This window comes from Bos indicus, chromosome 12, assembly GCF_029378745.1.
Source record: "Bos indicus isolate NIAB-ARS_2022 breed Sahiwal x Tharparkar chromosome 12, NIAB-ARS_B.indTharparkar_mat_pri_1.0, whole genome shotgun sequence".
Lineage (NCBI taxonomy): Eukaryota > Metazoa > Chordata > Mammalia > Artiodactyla > Bovidae > Bos > Bos indicus.
In genome coordinates, this window is record NC_091771.1 from 89,101,360 (window position 1) to 89,119,138 (window position 17,779).

General features: G+C 52.2%; 1 protein-coding gene and 1 long non-coding RNA gene across 5 annotated transcripts in view; both read right to left on the reverse strand.

Annotated features, from left to right (window-relative positions):
• The window catches only part of TUBGCP3 (tubulin gamma complex component 3), a 35,949-nt gene extending 30,485 nt beyond the window's left edge, over positions 1–5,464 (reverse strand). For all 4 annotated transcript variants that reach the window (XM_070800500.1, XM_019971754.2, XM_070800499.1 and 1 more), the window contains exons 1-2: positions 5,279–5,464; positions 84–191 (exon numbers count right to left, since the gene is read on the reverse strand). In XM_070800500.1, coding sequence (XP_070656601.1) covers positions 84–191; positions 5,279–5,354 — 184 coding nt within the window. In that variant the 5' untranslated portion in view covers positions 5,355–5,464. The remainder of the gene's footprint in view (positions 1–83; positions 192–5,278) is intronic.
• A 4,489-nt stretch (positions 5,465–9,953) lies between these two features.
• Positions 9,954–11,368, reverse strand: LOC139186259 (uncharacterized). Its single transcript, XR_011569829.1, has 2 exons — positions 10,572–11,368; positions 9,954–10,456 (listed from the first exon to the last, which is right to left on the reverse strand). It is a non-coding gene; the product is annotated as an uncharacterized lncRNA (long non-coding RNA).
• Positions 11,369–17,779: the final 6,411 nt, after the last annotated feature.

A 17,779-nucleotide genomic window follows, 5' to 3' on the forward strand; every position in this document is an offset into this window, starting at 1 on the left:
ATATCTGGATGCACGTACATATTCTTAAGCTTTGACAAGTTTTAACAATGCAACACGAGATAACATTTAAGAAAAATACATACATTCCTTCTTGATTTTTTCAGCTACTAGAAATTCATCTCTTTCAACAGTTGGGGCAAAGTTGCTGCCAATGACGCGCACGGCATACTGGAACTGCTGGGCCACATCAGCTGGAAGGTAAACAGAGGATGCAAGTTATGGCCAGTCAGGTTCAGCGGTGATCACCTGAAGCTCCCGCTCCTTCAAGACAGCGCGCTGGGCGCCACCTCCCACCTGCCCCAGGCCCTACCTGATCGGACCGAAGGGCCACAAGGCAACAGGATGAAGGGCTAAACAGAGTTTTATGGGCAAAGAAAGACGTGACATGCCACCAGCTCTGAAAGCTGCTCGGGGCCAGAAAACCAACTGGACAGATAATCCTAAGGAGCAGGCAAAGCCCCAGCCACACCACAGCACCTGCAGAGCAGGGCTTACTCACACACGCGTGCACACACACACACCACGGTACCTGCGGAGCAGGGCTTACTCACACATTCATGCACACACATACACGTACACCATGGTACCTGCAGAGCAGGGCTTACTCACACATGCGTGCACACACATACACACACCACGGTACCTGCGGAGCAGGGCTTACACACACGTGCATGCACACACATACACACACACACACACCACGGTACCTGTGGAGCAGGGCTTACTCACATGTGTGTGCATACACACACACACCCCACAGTACCTGCAGAGCAGGACTTACTCACACGTGCGTACACACACATAAACCACGGTACCTGAAGAGCAGGGCTTACTCACACACTCATGCACACACACCATGGTACCTGCAGAGCAGGGCTTACACACACACATACATTCACACACACCACGGTAGCAGCAGAACAGGGCTTACGTGTGCATTCACACACACACACACACACACACACACCAGGAGTGGCCACAAGCTGCCAACAGGGGCAGTAACTTTTGATCACGTGTGCCATTCCAGATAAGAGGACGGCTTAAACACAGATGCGTGTTGCCACGCCCTTCAGAAACCCCACTAAACTGAGAAAAAGGGAGACTGAAGGCATAAAGCTACGAGAGCAAAGAAAACACGGCGATCAGTAAACCCTGCTGTCCGCCGTGTCTCACTGTTGGTTGAACCCGGGGAGTGGAGGCGGGAGCGGGGAAGCTGAAGACGACGGAAGGAGCCGCGGGAACTACAGACGGGCTCCGCAGCCCTCGCTGCAGGTTCACTGTGTTCTCTCGTGGCTGACCGAGCGGACACAGCGGCAAGGCAGCCGCCCCCAGGGTGCGGCAGGTGGAGCTTACAGGCCGCACGCGGCCTGCGGCCTAGCGGTCCATCGAGACACGCAGTGCTGTAGGGGATCCCGGCTGTTACACAACCGGGATTTACAGCACGTGGGCGAGAGGGCCTGACCACCGCCATCTCGGCTAATTTGCTCTCTCCCTACACCTGCCGACTCGGCTTCTTCCAGCATGTCCCTCCACGACCACGCCACAGCCTCCAGCCCGTCACAGCGCGTCCCCGAGGAGCAGGCGACTCCTCCTCCTGCCCCTGGAGCGAACGCCCCTCCAGCCACGGCGGCCGCAAACCCGCCCCTGGCCCCTGCCAGCCCCCAGCCCGGCTCACAGCACCAGCGAGGACTCGCTCACGTTCACTGAGACCCTCGACCTCCCCCCAGCTCCTCAGGGCGCCGCCCCGCCCCCACAGCAGCACGCGCACGCGCGCGCACACACGCGCACACACGCGCACACACGCACGGAGTCTTCCTCGGACACGGGGAGACGCGCGGAGGGAAGAGCAAAAGGGAGGAACGCGGAATGCTCCCGTGGGGTCACGGGGCTCGAGGGGGATTTTCCTCCTCACGCTGCTCCACACGCAAACAATTTCCTACATCAAGAATAATTTTATAAATATTAAAAGGGTCAGTGAAATCACGTATTTAAAAGGAGAGCTGTGTAACTATTTTAGTCAAAAATTATTTTGACTACCAGGATCCTGAGTTCTACAAACAGTTCATTAACAAAATGCTCAGGCATGTCAGACAAAAATCCCAGTCTAAGAGTTTCATAAGCTCTGAATTTTCTCCCACCACAAATCCAGGCCTCCTCCGTACCAGAGGCACACCCCCATCTTCACACCCTCTCCACATGTCCATGTGTCTCGCATGTCCCTCCCACCTCCACAGCCACGCTGCAGTTCCCCTGTCTGTCCGCCAGCCACGCTTCCAGTCTGTCTTTCCTGTTAATGATAAGACATTTGGAAAATCCATCAGCTTTTTCTTAAACCAATCCCCAGCCCAGATGCAGGTCAGAATGCCTGTGTGCCAGACACCACAGTCTCAGCAGATGGGGCGCATGGACTCGTTCGGAGCAAGCGCCACACTGAGAGGATTCACAGTGGAAAGGCCACCAGCGGGCACGGGGAGGCTTCCCCGCCACCACTGTCTGGCCACCAGCTCCTCTCCCCAGAGCAGCAGCACCACATCAGCTTCTCATGGGACCACAGGCCATTCTGATCACACAGCTAGCTGAAAAGCAGTACTCAAAACAAAACCAAAACACTGCTCTAGGTCTGTGGTTCCCAAACTTGTCAGTCTCAAGCCCCCTTTATACTTCTAAGACTGAGGACCCCTGGAAGTTTTTATTTATGGGGGTTACATCTATCTATTTATACTGTATTAGAAATGTAAACCAAGATTATTTTTAAATACTAATTCATTTAAAATAACAAGCCCATTAAGTACAATTTTCAAATGAAGCCTAAAGCTTTAAAAAGTAACATACCCGTTAATCAACATTTAGTGAACATTTTAATAATACATGACACGTTTTAATGTATATCTAATACACATTCATTTCCCCAAGAGTAAGACTATTCTTTATTTGGAACTTCATCAAGAGCTCTTCACCATCTTCAAAAATCAAAAAACCCACAGCAACACCACTTGCGGCCCATGAGCTACCAAGACAACGCCCATCCCGGCCCGCACGGGGCTCACACGACCCTCACACAGGGCTTCCAGGTCAGGTCATCGTCTGACCGCACTGTGCAGGGGACTGTAGTCCCACCTAAGCATTGGCACTTAAACACTTAACAGAAACTCCTGCTCTTCTCCTTTATCTCCGACTAGAAACAGGACTGCAAAGTGAGAAAAGGAATGTTGCCTCTGGCAGAGGGGAAGCGATGCAACCTCAAGGACAGTGTTTCCAAAAACAGAAATACCGACTATCCAAAGATGTGATAGGAAGTACAATGTTCTCCAGGGGAGGCTCAGGGGTGCTGAGACCTCCCCTGTCACTGGCTGGCCCTGGGTGTTTCCAGCAAACCCACACGTGTTATAAGCAGGAAAAGGTGGGAAATAATGGTTACACTAACTTTATAAAAATGTCAAGCACCGTTAGAGCTCAGGGCTTGGCTTCTGAAGGTTTGTTGAGGCCAACTACAAATTTTTAAAAATACGAAAAAATGATTCATATGAAATTCACGTAAAAAGTAACAAGTGTCTATAATGCTTCAGTTCCATCGTATTAAAAAAGCATATCACAAAAGCCGAAGGCCAGTTGTTTGTAACATCACTAGAGAACGAAGCAGTTAATCAAATGTTCTACTTTGTGAACAAACAAAACACCCACTAATGAAACTCTTTTAAAACCTCAAACCCTGTAAAGGCAGCAATTAGCACTGCTTCTTTACTCAGGAGGTAGAATAAATTAGAACAGAACGAGGGAAGCAATTAAAGACTTACAAATTCTTCAGTGGACAGAAGCGTAATTTGGAAACATGAATACAACTGTTTGGCGATCCTAGTTGTCCAGAACGGAGGAAAGAGAGCATCATTTTAGTGGATTTTACATTTTATTCTGAGAGGATCTCATAGGTTATTTACTTTTTTTTCCTTCTAATTTTGTAGAATTGTAACTGACGTGTATCACTCTGTAAGTTTAAGGTGTACAGGAGCCTATTTACTCTTAATTTAGACAAAATTCTAAATGAGAGGGGGTGCAGAACTTTCTGAAAAGAAGTTTTTCAACCTCCTAGAATGGGTGAAGCTAAGTCAATCGACAGGATCCTCAAATGTTAAAGTATTCTGAGAAACACGATGGGCACCGTGAGCGTCACAGTCGAGCTGTGACCACGGTAACGCACGGACGTGTGGCTTCACTCTGGGAAAACCGAGGGCCCGCTGGTTCAAAGCAAACCCCAGTGAAACACGACTGAGTCCCGACCACCAGAGTCAGTTCCCTGGTGTCTACGGGTATCCTCAGGTCTGGGAGATCCGGGTGTCAAATCAGAAAGGCCATTCAGAGCGCAGAAGAGCTGGGGGCAAAAGACGAGACAGCCAGGCCCCCACCCGCCTCAAGACCTTGGCCCAGGGGTGCCGGGGACCCCCCGTCTGCACTCGGGTCTGCGTTCGAGTTTCCTTAGCTTTCCCTCAACAGCCGTTTGCCCTGCCTGCTTTTTCCCCAGGCACCCCACTACTCAGCACTGGGTGCGCGCTGATTTTGGAGGCTCCCCTCCACGGCCAACAGGAAGGAGGCGGCCCTGCCTCCCGCTTCTGCACCTCCGCCACCTCGCGCAGTGCCTGCAGGTGGGAGAAGCCCAGGCTTCTTAGAGAACAGAGCGGCAGAGAGAAGCTTCACAAACGAGCGAGGGCTGTGTGGAGTCGGGGTCACCGCATGGGCTGAACCGAAACAGCCAGCGTCCGCCCCTGAGGCTATCACAGACCGCCAGACAAGTCGCGCGGGCCAATTCAAGAGTCGCGGGAGGACCAGGGGCCGTCCCAACGCTCCGGTTCTGCTTCACGTCTTCCTGCAAAACCTGCAGACTCTCTTGCCCACGCCGGTGCTTAGGGGACAAATAACCCAGCGCTCCAGCGCCCGCAGGGCCCTCACAAGGCCGCGCCGTCGCCCCCTCCCGCCACGAGCGCAGGATCGGCGGGCAGGGACGCCCCGCGGGCCCGGGGCCGCACGGCGCTCATCCCGGGTGCCCCTCGGCCCGCACCGCGGGGACCGAGGCCGCGGGCGGGCCTCCGCGTCAGCCGGGACCCGCTCCTCGCCCCCGTCAGGAGGCGCCGCGCGCGGCCCGGGCGGCCGGAGAAGCGCGGGGGCGCGCGCCCGGCCCCGCGGCCTGAGGTGGCGGACGCGCCCGGGGCCGCCGTGACTCAGCCGGCCCGGCCGCCCCGACCCTGAGAGCCCAGGGGCGCAGCGCAGCCGCCCGCAGTCCCGCTACCTTCGCTCCTGCCCAGGATCCGGCAGCACAGGCTCTGCAGCAGGACGTTGGGCGACTTCTGGTCCGGGGTCGCCATCCTCGCCCGGGGCTGCCCGCGCCGGCCCCGCGGGCTCCCGGCTCCCCCACCGGCTAAGGCCCCGCAAGCAGCGCCGGCAAGAAGGGCGCCATTTTAACGGAACCCGCCGAAACGCGCGCCCCTCCCACAATGCCCCGCTTCTTCCGGGCGCGCAGGGGCCGCAGGGGCGCAGGCCTCAGAGTTCCCCCCGAGCACTGCGGCCACGGCGGAAGAGTTCCGGCTGCAGCCGCTCACGCACACGGTGCTCAGACGCCCCCAAACACGTCCGGCAGAGGGCTTGAACCTGCAGGGAGCGCTGGGCGCCCAGGAGCGCCTTCACAGGGCACGCCGATTTTACAAGGTCTTTGGTTCTACTTTCATTTTGGGTTCTACTTTCATTTTGGGTGGAAGAAGCCCATTTATGGAAGCACGAGGGTGTTATGATTTTCTACACTGGCTGAGCATCCGCACCTGCCCCAGGGTCTTGTTATTTTTCGGTCGCTCAGTCGTGTCAACTCTGTGACCCATGGACCGCAGCACGCCAGGCCTCCCTGTCCACCACCCACTCCCGGAGCTTGACTCATGTCCGTTGAGTTGTGATGCCATTCAACCATCTCATCCTCTGTCTTCCCCTTCTCCTCCTGCCTTCAATCTTTCACAGCATCAGGGGCTTTTCAAATGAGTCAGTTCTTCGAATCAGGTGGCCAAAGTATTGGAGCTTCAGCTTCAGCATCAGTCCTTTCTTCAGTTCAGTTCAGTCACTCAGTTGTGTCAGACTCTTTGCGACCCCATGAATCGCAGCAGGCCAGGCCTCCCTGTCCATCACCAACTCCCAGAGTTCACCCAGACTCACGTCCATCGAGTCAGTGATGCCATCCAGCCATCTCATCCTCTGTCGTCCTCTTCTCCTCCTGCCCCCAACCCCTCCCAGCATCAGAGTCTTTTCCAATGAGTCAACTCTTCGCATGAGGTGGCCAAAGTACTGGAGTTTCAGCTTTAGCATCATTCCTTCTGAAAGGTTCTTGTTGAATCACACGAAGACACCGGGATCCTTGGCCCCCAGAGGAGAAGAATTCAATCCGGGGCCAGAGACGAGGCTTGATCGCTCAGAGCTTTTGTGTAATGAAGTTTTATTAAAGTATAAAGGAGATAGAGAAAGCTTCTGACATAGGCATCAGAAGGGGGCAGAAAGAGTACCCGCTTGCTAGTGTTAACAATGAAGTTATATAATCCAGAGAATATCTGGAGGTTGTAAAGACCTCATCAGACTTATTCCCATAACTTATATTTTAAGATAACACTGTCCTCAGGCAGGATACATCTTTGTAAAGACCAGGTCTACTCCCATAATTTACATTTTAAGATAACAGAAGGTTTAATCCAAAGACTGTCCTTAGGCAGGATACATTATGGTTATATAATCCTAAGGAATGTGGAGAAAGAAAAAAAAGTTTGTCCTTTCTTTCTCCTTGACAATTCCAGACCCCTCTCTCCTTGGGGACCCCTAGACTCCTTATCAACCTGCCTAGCAAATGACTCTCTCACTTCCAAAGAAATCCTAGGGCTGATCTCCTTCAGAATGGACTGGTTGGATCTCCTTGCAGTCCAAGGGACTCTCAAGAGTCTTCTCCAACACCACAGTTCAAAAGCATCAATTCTTCAGTGCTCAGCCTTCTTCACAGTCCAACTGTCACATCCATACATGACCACTGGAAAAACCATAGCTTTGACTAGACGAACCTTTGTTGGCAAAGTAATGTCTCTGCTTTTCAATATGCTATCTAGGTTGGTCATAACTTTCCTTCCAAGGAGTAAGCGTCTTTTAATTTCATGGCTGCAGTCACCATCTGCAGTGACTTTGGAGCCCAGAAAAATAAAGTCTGACACTGTTTGCACTGTTTCCCCATCTATTTCCCATGAAGTGATGGGACCGGATGACAGTCCTTTCTAGCTTCTTATAAAAGCAGTGTTGGCTCCTCCCCATCCCCAGCTGAGGTTCCAACACTTTGAGTCAGACAAGACTTAGCTATTGAACAACGACAGCAAGGCCCCCAGCCCCAGATAACTAATCACACAGCAGTGGGAGAGGGGGCCGGCCTTGGGACCACCGAAAAGGCTTATATGACTGTGTGGCTTCTTGGGACAAAGACCTAGCTGATGACAAGACATTGGCGATTTCAGCAGCCACTGTGATGGGGGTTCGCTGCGGTGGTGATGACTGCAGAGAGACCGCGTGGTGTGGACTGTGCTGCGGAAAGCTGGGGCCTTGCATTTCTAGCTAGAGGTGCAGTCATGGACAGAACCAGAGAGCCCCAGTAACAGCCCTAGAAGAAATCTCTTATTCTGTACCTGTGGAGTCATCAGAACTGAGGACCAGACTCCAATCCTGATTGTTTGAGTTGTAGATTATGGTGTGAGTTGAATACACAGTCCTACCAAGTCTCTCCTATTAAGGGTGGATTGCTTCTTGCCTGGAGAATCCCAGGGATGGGGGAGCCTGGTGGGCTGCCCTCTCTGGGGTCGCACAGAGTCGGACACTACTGAAGCGACTTAGCAGCAGCAGCAGCAGCTAATTAAGAAGAAGTGGACCCCAAGATCTGGGATGGAGATGTTTGAATAAAACGTGAAAACCCAAACCACCTGAACCTTCCTCAACACAGCAGGATCCCCCTCCTCGTGTGTGTGCAGAGTCTGGCCTTTCCTTGATTTGCTAAAGAACCAGGATTGCTCTTCTCAGTGGCAAATAAGGCAGAATTCAAAATGACTCAAATCATCCAGAAGAAGGAATGAGAGAGTGGACAAACAAAAATCATAGAGGGAAACAGAAAGACGTTCAGAACTCTTCATAAATCCAGCCCAAGCACACTAGTGACTGCAGCACGCTTGTGAGTGGGTGAAACGCCCTGTCAAAAGGCTGAGACCGCCGGAATGAGGGAAGGAAAAAGCAGGATTTAATCACAGGCTATGTGAGGACCTATTTTAATACAAAGACATACACTGGTTGGCAGTAAATGAGCAGAGGAGAGATATACCATGAAAACAGCAAGTGTAGCAAGGCTGGAGTTGTCACATTAACATCAGGCACGGAGAAGGCGATGGCACCCACTCCAGTGCTCTTGCCTGGAAAATCCCATGACGGAGGAGCCTGGAAGGCTGCAGTCCATGGAGTCGCTGAGGGTCGGACTCAACTGAGTGACTTCACTTTCACTTTTCACTTTCATGCATTGGAGAAGGAAATGGCAACCCGTTCCAGTGTTCTTGCCTGGAGAATCCCAGGGACGGTGGAGCCTGGTGGGCTGCCGTCTGTGGGGTCGCACAGAGTCGAACACGACTGAAGTGACTTAGCAGCAGCAGAATACACTTGGAGACAAGGAGTGTCGAGAGACAGAGAAGGACGTCTTGTGCTGCTGAAAGGGTCAGTTCATTGGGAAGACACACCTGTTACTGCGTGTGTGCCTGAGGACAGGCCCTCAGAGTACATGAAGCCAGTGGGACTTACAGAAGTGATGGGTGAGGATGCAAGTAACTCATTTCCACCAAAAAAAAAAAGTGTGAAACTGGACAAAATTGCCCAAATGAACCAAGACATGGCACGCAGAATCAACCGGAGATGGACCACAAGTTGGCAAGCGCTCGCTCCTGAAGAAGCGACGTCTCCAGGGAGACACATGCACCTGTGGTCTCACCAGGGCTCTTCCAGGCCCACCACACAACGGGAGCTGGGAGGGTGTGCCCCCCGTGCAGGGCGGCTGCCGGCCGTCAGCGGAGGGCCCAGAAGGGGCAGGCTCCGGCGAAAAGCTGTGGCTCACCAGGTGAGTCGACAGCGTCACACTGCAGCCCAAGCTTAGCCCAGAGCTGGGGGCCCACTTGGTACAAGTGGCAGCCCCACCAGGATCTTCATGTGAGGGTGGGTTTCGTGTCACCTTGACTGGGCCGTGGTGCCCAGATGTGTGGTCAAACACTGTTCTAGGTGTTTCTGAGAGAGGGTTTGGGGGATGAGATTTACATGGAAATAGTGGCCTCTGAGTAAATGGTATGGATGGGCCGCATCTGATCAGTTGAAGGCCTGAGTAGACCAAAAGTCTGACCCTCCTGGAGGTGGGAGTCTGCCAGCAGGCAGCCTTCAGACTCCAGCTGCAACACCAACTCTTCTCTGGTTTCCCAGCCTGCAGCCCACCCTGCAGACTGTGGACTTGCCAGCCCCACACTCATGCGAGCCAGTCCCTTAAAATAACTCAAGCTCTTTCCCTCGCTCTAGACAGGTGATACAGTAGAATATCGGAGAAGGCAATGGCACCCCACTCCAGTATTCTTGCCTGGAAAATCCCATGGATGGAGGAGCCTGGTAGGCTGTAGTCCATAGGGTCGCTAAGAGTCGGACACAACTGAGCGACTTCCCTTTCACTTTTCACTTTCATGCATTGGAGAAGGAAATGGCAACCCACTCCAGTGTTCTTGCCTGGAGAATCCCAGGGACGGGGGAGCCTGGTGGGCTGCCGTCTATGGGGTCACACAGAGTCGGACATGACTGAAGTGACTTAGCAGCAGCACAGTAGAATATAGAACAGAAAAAAAAATAAAATCATCCGTTAAAAATAAGAAAGAAAAGTGAACACAGAACAGGAGGAATGAGGAAACGTTTTAAGAAGGTATGTTGAAACCAAAATTGGTCACAAATGGCTTAAACATAAATGCGCTGAGTCCACAGAGGCCAGGCACAGTCCTAACTGCAGCCTGTGAAGGCTGCAGTTCATCGGGGCGTCCCCCTGCTGCTGTGGACTTCGGTCGGCCGCCCTCGGCGGCGTTGGTTGCTTCTCTCTTTCTTGCTCTTTGGGAGGCCGTCACCGTGTAGCCCGGCCGCAGGGAGGAGGGCGCTGTGGTCCCCTCCCCTCAGCATGAAATATTCACGCAGATTCTTTAAGTTTCTTCTGCGTGGAGATTAGTTTATTCTCCCCCACTTGTTTGTTCATTCAACGATGCACTTACGTCGGTATGCGCTTGTGGGTGCTCAGCATCCGATCACGCACCACCCATCTTCTTGCTCGGACTGTTTCAGCCTTGGTCCCGGGAGCCCTCTCAGGCGACTCCTGGGCCCTTTGACATTCCCACGAGGCTGTGAGTTCCTAAAAGATAACGAGTAGACAGTGGGTTTTAGCATCATTGTAGACTTAGAGAAAGTTGAGTAGAAGCGCTCACACCCCCATCCGCCCCAGGCACACAGTCTCCCCTGTTACGAACCTTTTTAATTTGGTCATTTGGGGCTGTGCTGGATCCCTGTTGCTCTGTGTGGGCTCCTCTCTCATTGCGGTGGATGGGGCCGCTCCTCACTGCAGGGCCTTCCCTTGCCGCGGAGCACAGGCTCCGGGGCAAAGACCTCAGTGGCTACGGCACACGGGCTCGGGAGTCGCGGCAGGCGGGCTCCAGAGCAGGGCTGCCACAGCGCTTGTCACACAAGGCTGTGGTCCTTCCAAGGCGTGTGGCATCTTCCCAGACTGTGGATCAAAGCCACGTCCCCTGCATTGGCAGGTAGATTCTTATCCACTGCATCATCAAAGAAGCCCTATCTGCCTGCATTAGGGCAGGGCACAATTAATGAAGCGATTAATGAAGTCCAGAGTTTATGTTGGCCCAGTGCTTCAGGGTGATGGATGTTGCGAGGAGACGGTGAGTTCTGTGGCCATATGCCGCTGCCTCATTTTCCCTTATCTGAGGCTGAGTCCTGTGGGAGACGGTTTCCACGCCTGGCTACTCAACTTCCCTTCATCGCCATGTGACGAGGTGCTCTACCTTCCCCTTGACCTGGGCCAGATTTAAAATTCTCTCATTTTCTGTCTTTCATGTCACACTCGACACGGTCGGAAAAACGCATTCAAGCCACCTCCAAGGAAAGCTTTGTGATTACCGAGCTTTCGGTACACGACTCCATCATTATATTGTTAGTGATTGATTGACTAAAACTAGTGAACAGTCTTTCAAATTCCAATGAACTTTTCAATTAATATTCACTTTTCTTTTTCAAGACATAATGATTTGCTGTTCTGACATCAGATCAACAGAGAGAAATTCCAATTAGGCTTTGAAGACGCACATATTTCAGGAACTTGTCATCCAGCCCTTGTAAGTAGACGGATAAATTACTTTAGAAGTCAAGAAGTCTTTTGAGACGCTGTCCTTTCTGTTATCTTGTTTTGTGAGTATGTTATGCTTCTTCTCGAACGTTTGAAACCTTGGCCTCGGTCTTCACAGGCTGACACCTGACATGGCTTTACTATACGCAGCACCAGGACTGAGTCCTAACTTTCCTTCTCAGCCCAGCTTGGGAAGCAAAAATCCTCCACCCACCCTGTTTTCCAGCATTGTTTTTGCCTGTGTTCTTTGATCTTCTTTCTCTATATTTACAGTGTTTGAATCATATCGCGTTTTTTAAATATGATGTTCAACCAGGATGTTGCTTCTTTGATTTTAAACATATTTTAAATTAATTTTAAAACACTTTTAAAAGAAAATAAATGACTTTTCATAACAGGGATCTTGCTGCTGCTGCTGCTGCTAAGTCACTTCAGTCATTTCCGACTCTGTGCGACCCCATAAATGGCAGCCCACCAGGCTCCACCATCCCTGGGATTCTCCAGGCAAGAGCACTGGAGTGTGTTGCCATTTCCTTCTCCAATGCATGAAAGTGAAAAGTCAAAGTGAAGTCGCTCAGTGGTGTCCGACTCTTTGCGACCCCACGGACTGCAGCCCACGAGGCTCCTCCATCAATGGGATTTTCCAGGCAAGAGTACTGGAGTGGGGTGCCATTGCCTTCTCCGAACAGGGATGAAACATCCTTTTTTGGATACAAAATTCCATCCTGCCCTCATCCCTACCCATTTGACCGTGCGTTTACCAATGTGAACATCCCAGTTCATCCACCATCTGGTGAACTGTTCACTCTGTTGTCTGGGGGTGACTGGGAATACGTTGATTCCGTTGGTAGAAGGTTTGAACAACTTTTTCGAGATTCCCCAAGTATAAGAAGAGCCGTCATGAGGCGTGAAGAAGGTGGAGGTGTGCAGTGGAGAGGCTGTCCTGGGAGCTGGGGCCGTGTCTGCGGTGTCTGGCCTGAGGTCGGCACGGGGTGCTGGCCACTGGTCTTTGAGACCTGGAACCTGCCTCCAGGGTTGGGGGCCGGACACACGTCTCGGGTCAGGTTGAAGGTAACAGTGGCTCCTGCCTGTCCCCCTTGCCCTCCGCCCTATTCCATCACCCCAGGCACCATCACTAGGCTTGACTTAGGGAGTAGATGGGCTCCAGATTGGATTCCCGTTTGCATTTGTCGGGGCACCAAGTGGGCTTCAGGCTGGATACTTAGAGCTACCAGCGTTTTCTGAGACAAGAGATAGGTGGGCTCCAGCTGAAGCATTTACAGTCAGCCTCCTGCTCGCCCTCCGAGGCGGAAGTCACAACAGCAACAGGGCAAACGCCAGCGTGTGTCTTCTGTGAGCACGTTACGGTGGCGGTCACGGCAGTGGTCACGGCGACGGCAAAGAAGGGCGAAACCCCGTGTGAGTGAAGGCTCAAGGGGTCACGGCAGTGGTCACGGCGACGGCAAAGAAGGGAAAGCCCTGTGTGAGTGAAGGCTCAAGGGGTCACGGCAGTGGTCACGGCGACGGCAAAGAAGGGAAAGCCCTGTGTGAGTGAAGGCTCAAGGGATCGCCGCTCCACCCTTGTTGGGACACAAGAGACACTACATACGTGCAGAAAGGCTCCTTGTGGGTCAAAAGTCAAGGGCTAGTGCCAGGCCGTAATGGGTCTTGCTCTTCCCAGAAGCCTTCACTCCGAGATCCATCTTGGCTGAGGCGGGTGTGCTCACCCAGGGGGGTCCCCAGGTAGGTCCGGTGTGGAAAAAGAAACCGGTAATTGGCTGAAGGGAGACAAAGCCCTGGAAGACCTGACCAACCTGAGTGCCTTGGCCGCCTCTCCTCTGCACCCTCCTCCCTGGGGGCGCCCGCGCGCTCGCTCTCTGGCGCGTCTGCCCTGCATCCGTCTCGGCCGAGCGCACTGCCGCTGCGTGTGCGGCACCACTTGCTCTTGTGCTGTGTCTCCAATAATGAACTTTGAGCCTACATTTACAGTTTCTTCCTCCACGATAAACGCGTTTTTCACGGGGACAAAGATCCAGGGAGAAACGGCTTCTAGCCTGCATCCTTTGCTGGTCTGGTGGCCAGGATTCTTGGCTCCCTTCCAGGCTTCCCAGGTCCAATACCCAGGCAGGGAGTGAAGATCTGGCTTCACCACTGGTCACAGCCACCTTGCTGAGATCAGGCTGAGGTGTCCCAGACTAAATCAGGCTGATAAACCCAGGCTAAATCTGCTCCAGGCCCAGGCTGGCCCCAGTGCCCCAGAGCCCGTGATGCTACTGGGACCCAGGCCGCCTCTGTCTACTCAGGACCCCCAGGGCCCCTCCGCAGGGACTGCTGGGTCATGGTGCCCACCAGGCCAGCACAACCACCTGGCCCACCGTTGCCAGGGTTGTGATGGGCCCCGCGACCTGCTGTCTGTGTCCAGCACGGAATAGCCCCTCGCCGATCTCCACAAGCCCCGTCCCATTCCCCCTGTTGCCCCCCAAAGCCATGAGTCCCTCTGCCGAGGTCTCAGCCGGGGGTGGACCCAGGGTTCACATCCAGGTGGCAGGACCCAAGGGCGGTCCGTTTCAATCCATCCTTAAGACACTCCTGAGCGCTGATAACCTTTTGGAGCAGCTCCTGGGTCTTCAGCCCTTCAGTCCTGAGGAATCCGAGGAACGCTGCAAAGGAGAAATCTGATCAAGCGTTTGAAAAAAAGAAGTTAGTTTCTGGATGATCAGAGAGCTTGGCCCCCTTCTGCGGAACAAACAAGCGGGGGGGCCTCTGTGGGCCACAGAACCTTCGGCTACAAACCTTTCAGGAGCGGTCGTGGCCGCTGGGGTCTCCCAGGCAGTTCGAATAGATTCTTTCTCCTGGGCTGGGGTTTTGTGCTCCGGGCTTGATTTGAAGCACACGAAATGACTGGACGGCTCACTCATTTCTATAAATACATATCCTGCGTTACCTTGGCAGCAGCAGAATTCAGCTCATCTCTGCAGAGTGGAGAACGGCATTTGCTCTTGGTCATGACAGTCTGTTTGCTGAGCCTCCCAAGGCAACGGGGCAGACCCAGAGCCCATCGTGCACGACCCCACTGCTTGTTCTTTTTAAGTAAAATTGGCTTGAGAGTGTTTTAAAGATACAGCTGGGACACACAGGGCAGGTCTGTGTAACGTGAAGCACAGAATTGAAGCGTCCTACACTCAACGCTTCAGTTTGCACAGACCACACGCCCGCACAGTCCCTCCCCGGGGCTCACGCTCAGAATATAACGTAAATACAAAATTACCGTGAGGCTATTCTCAAGGCAAGGTCTGCAGTCGGAAGCCTCCCTGTGTGCAAACTCAGTTTACGGTTTAGAAGTTACAGACGTAACAGGACGTTGGAAGCCCACTGCATTTCCATGAAGGATTACTTTCTCTATAAAAGCAACAGACTTACTAAAGCGCAGGAAGAGCCTGCAGACCAGAGGCAGGTTGTCTGGCGCCTCTGCCTCTGACCAGGGCTGGTGGTTTAACTCTTCCTTGCCCACTTTCTGATCTGAAAAACAAAAGCTGAGGTATTTTATGAACTTGGGATTCTTGTTGAAAGAACCAAGTGGACCACACCTCGTCCGTCCACTCTGACCTCACCTGACCTTGGCTCCCCAGCGCCCCTCACCAGCCGTCACAGAAGCTCTTCCCAAGAGTGGTTGCGCTGTCTGCAGCGCCCACGGCTGCCTTTGGGCTGTAAGGGGGCTGTTTCTGAGTTTCCTTCTCCTCAAACTAGGCAAGTCTTTGTTCTTTGTGGGTAATTTAATTACTACTTCTCTATGTTTGGGAGAAATATCAATAAAACTCAGATATGCAGATGACACCACCCTTATGGCAGAAAGTGAAGAGGAACTAAAAAGCCTCTTGATGAAAGCGAAAGAGGAGAGTGAAAAAGTTGGCTTAAAGCTCAACATTCAGAAAACAAAGATCATGGCATCCGGTCCCATCACTTCATGGGAAATAGATGGGGAAACAGTGGAAACAGTGTCAGACTTTATTTTTTTGGGCTCCAAAATCACTGCAAATGGTGACTGCAGCCGTGAAATTAAAAGACGCTTACTCCTTGGAAGGAAAGTTATGACCAAACTACATAGCATATTGAAAAGCAGAGACATTACTTTGCCAACAAAGGTCCGTCTAGTCAAGTCTATGGTTTTTCCTGTGGTCATGTATGGATGTGAGAGTTGGACTGTGAAGAAGGCTGAGCGCCGAAGAATTGATGCTTTTGAACTGTGGTGTTGGAGAAGACTCTTGAGAGTCCCTTGGACTGCAAGGAGATCCAATCAGTCCATTCTGAAGGAGATCAGCCCTGGGATTTCTTTGGAAGGAATGATGCTGAAGCTGAAACTCCAGAACTTTGGCCACCTCATGCGAAGAGTTGACTCATTGGAAAAGACTCTGATGCTGGGAGGGATTGGGGGCAGGAGGAGAAGGGGACGACAGAGGATGAGATGGCTGGATGGCATCACTGACTCGATGGACGTGAGTCTGAGTGAACTCTGGGAGTTGGTGATGGACAGGGAGGCCTGGCGTGCTGTAATTCATGGGCGTGCAAAGAGTCAGACACGAGTGAACTGAACTGAACTGATGTTTGGTAGATTTGTTTTACTTTGCTTTTAAACTTAGAAGCCATTAATAATTCAGGAGAGGGCTTCCCTGGTGGCTCAGTGGTAAAGAATCCACCCGCCAATGCAGGGGACACAGGTTTGATCCTTGGTCCCGGAAGATCCCTCGTGCCACAGGACACCTAAGCCCGTGAGCCACAACTACCGAAGCCAGAGTGGCTGGAGCCTGTGACCTGCGACAGGAGAAACCGCAGAAAGAGAAGCCTGCCCACCGCAGCAGGGAGTAGCCCCTGCTCGCCAGGACTGGGGAGCCCCGCGTGCAGCAGTGATGACCAGTGCAGCCATAAACAAACACATAAATAAACCTTTAAAAAAAAGAATTCAGTATAGCAATCCTACACGCGAACAACACCCACTTATCTTGCCCACTTTTTCACCTTTGTTTACAGATGGGGGTCGAAGGTGACGTGTACACAAAGAGGCTGGGGGGTGGCGGAGGGTTGGGGAAGAGACTGACTTCGCTCCCTTTACAGCCAGACTGTCGTCCCGCTGACTCTGCTCCAAGCCGACCCTCAGCTCTTTAGTCGTGAGACCATCCACTGTCTCTGACCAGATCACTGTTTCTCCCTGGGCTCTAAGAGCAAATTTCCAGACACAACATCACTGCCTAAGCTCTATTTCTGGAACTCCAAACAGCATTTTAGCCGTAACCCGATAGGATTTCTTATTTTCCTGGGAGAAAACAATCCAATCAATGCCAAATGCTTTGTTCTAATTTCTACTAGGTCTTATTGGGTTTTACCCCATTTTCCTTAGTGTCTTGGCATTGTGGCTTCTTATTTTCAATTTAAGCATTCATTTTGTATTTCTAGAGTTTTCTTTTGTCATCTTTTTAGTTGGGGAAATCGTCTCCATGTATTAACTTACAAAATTGTTTTTATTTCAGTGGCAATATATACATATGATTATTTTAAAGTAGACTTTTTTCTGCCCCCAAAATAGCAAATGTACATGGAAAAATTGAGAAGCCACAAAAATACCTGAAGGATAAAAATCAGGCATAATTGTGCCCATAGGGACAGCCCCCATTAGTCTTTTCTTTTTTAAGATTTTTTAACGGGGACGTTTTTTAAGCCTTTACTGAATCTGTTACAATATTGCTTCTGTTTCCTGTTTTGGTTTTTTGGCTGTGAGATGTATGGGATCTCAGCTCCCCAACCAGAGATCGAACCTGAGCCCTTGGCATTGAAAGGCGCAGTCTTCACTACTGGGCCGCCAGAAGTCCTCCTGCAGCAAACTTGTTTTGTGCATTCATGTCTTAGCATCTGCACGCCCAGTCCTCCTCTGGCCCTGGATGGCCACGGAGCATTGTGTAAGACATGGCCCAGTTCACGTGATGAACCTTCCTCTCCCCCATCTCAGAAGTCCTGTTGCTTTCAAACGCTTTGTTACTATACGTAAAGAACATTAAAGCCAGTGAAGTCAGCCTTGGACCCGAACTGTGGGCTGAAGTCCATTTGGAAAGCTGTGAGTTCAGAGACCGAGACGCTGAGTCTTTGTCAGAGCCGCGTCCCTGGGGATGGCGTCTCACAGCCCGTCTCCTGAGCAGGCAGGGTGTCGGGCCGCCTCCACTTCCTAGGCCAGCCAGGCAGCACCACGGGGCAGGGCAGGGGGGCAGGGTGTGGGTGCACGCACGCTTCCCCCCCCATGCCGTGGACCACCCACGGGACACCGCAAAGGCT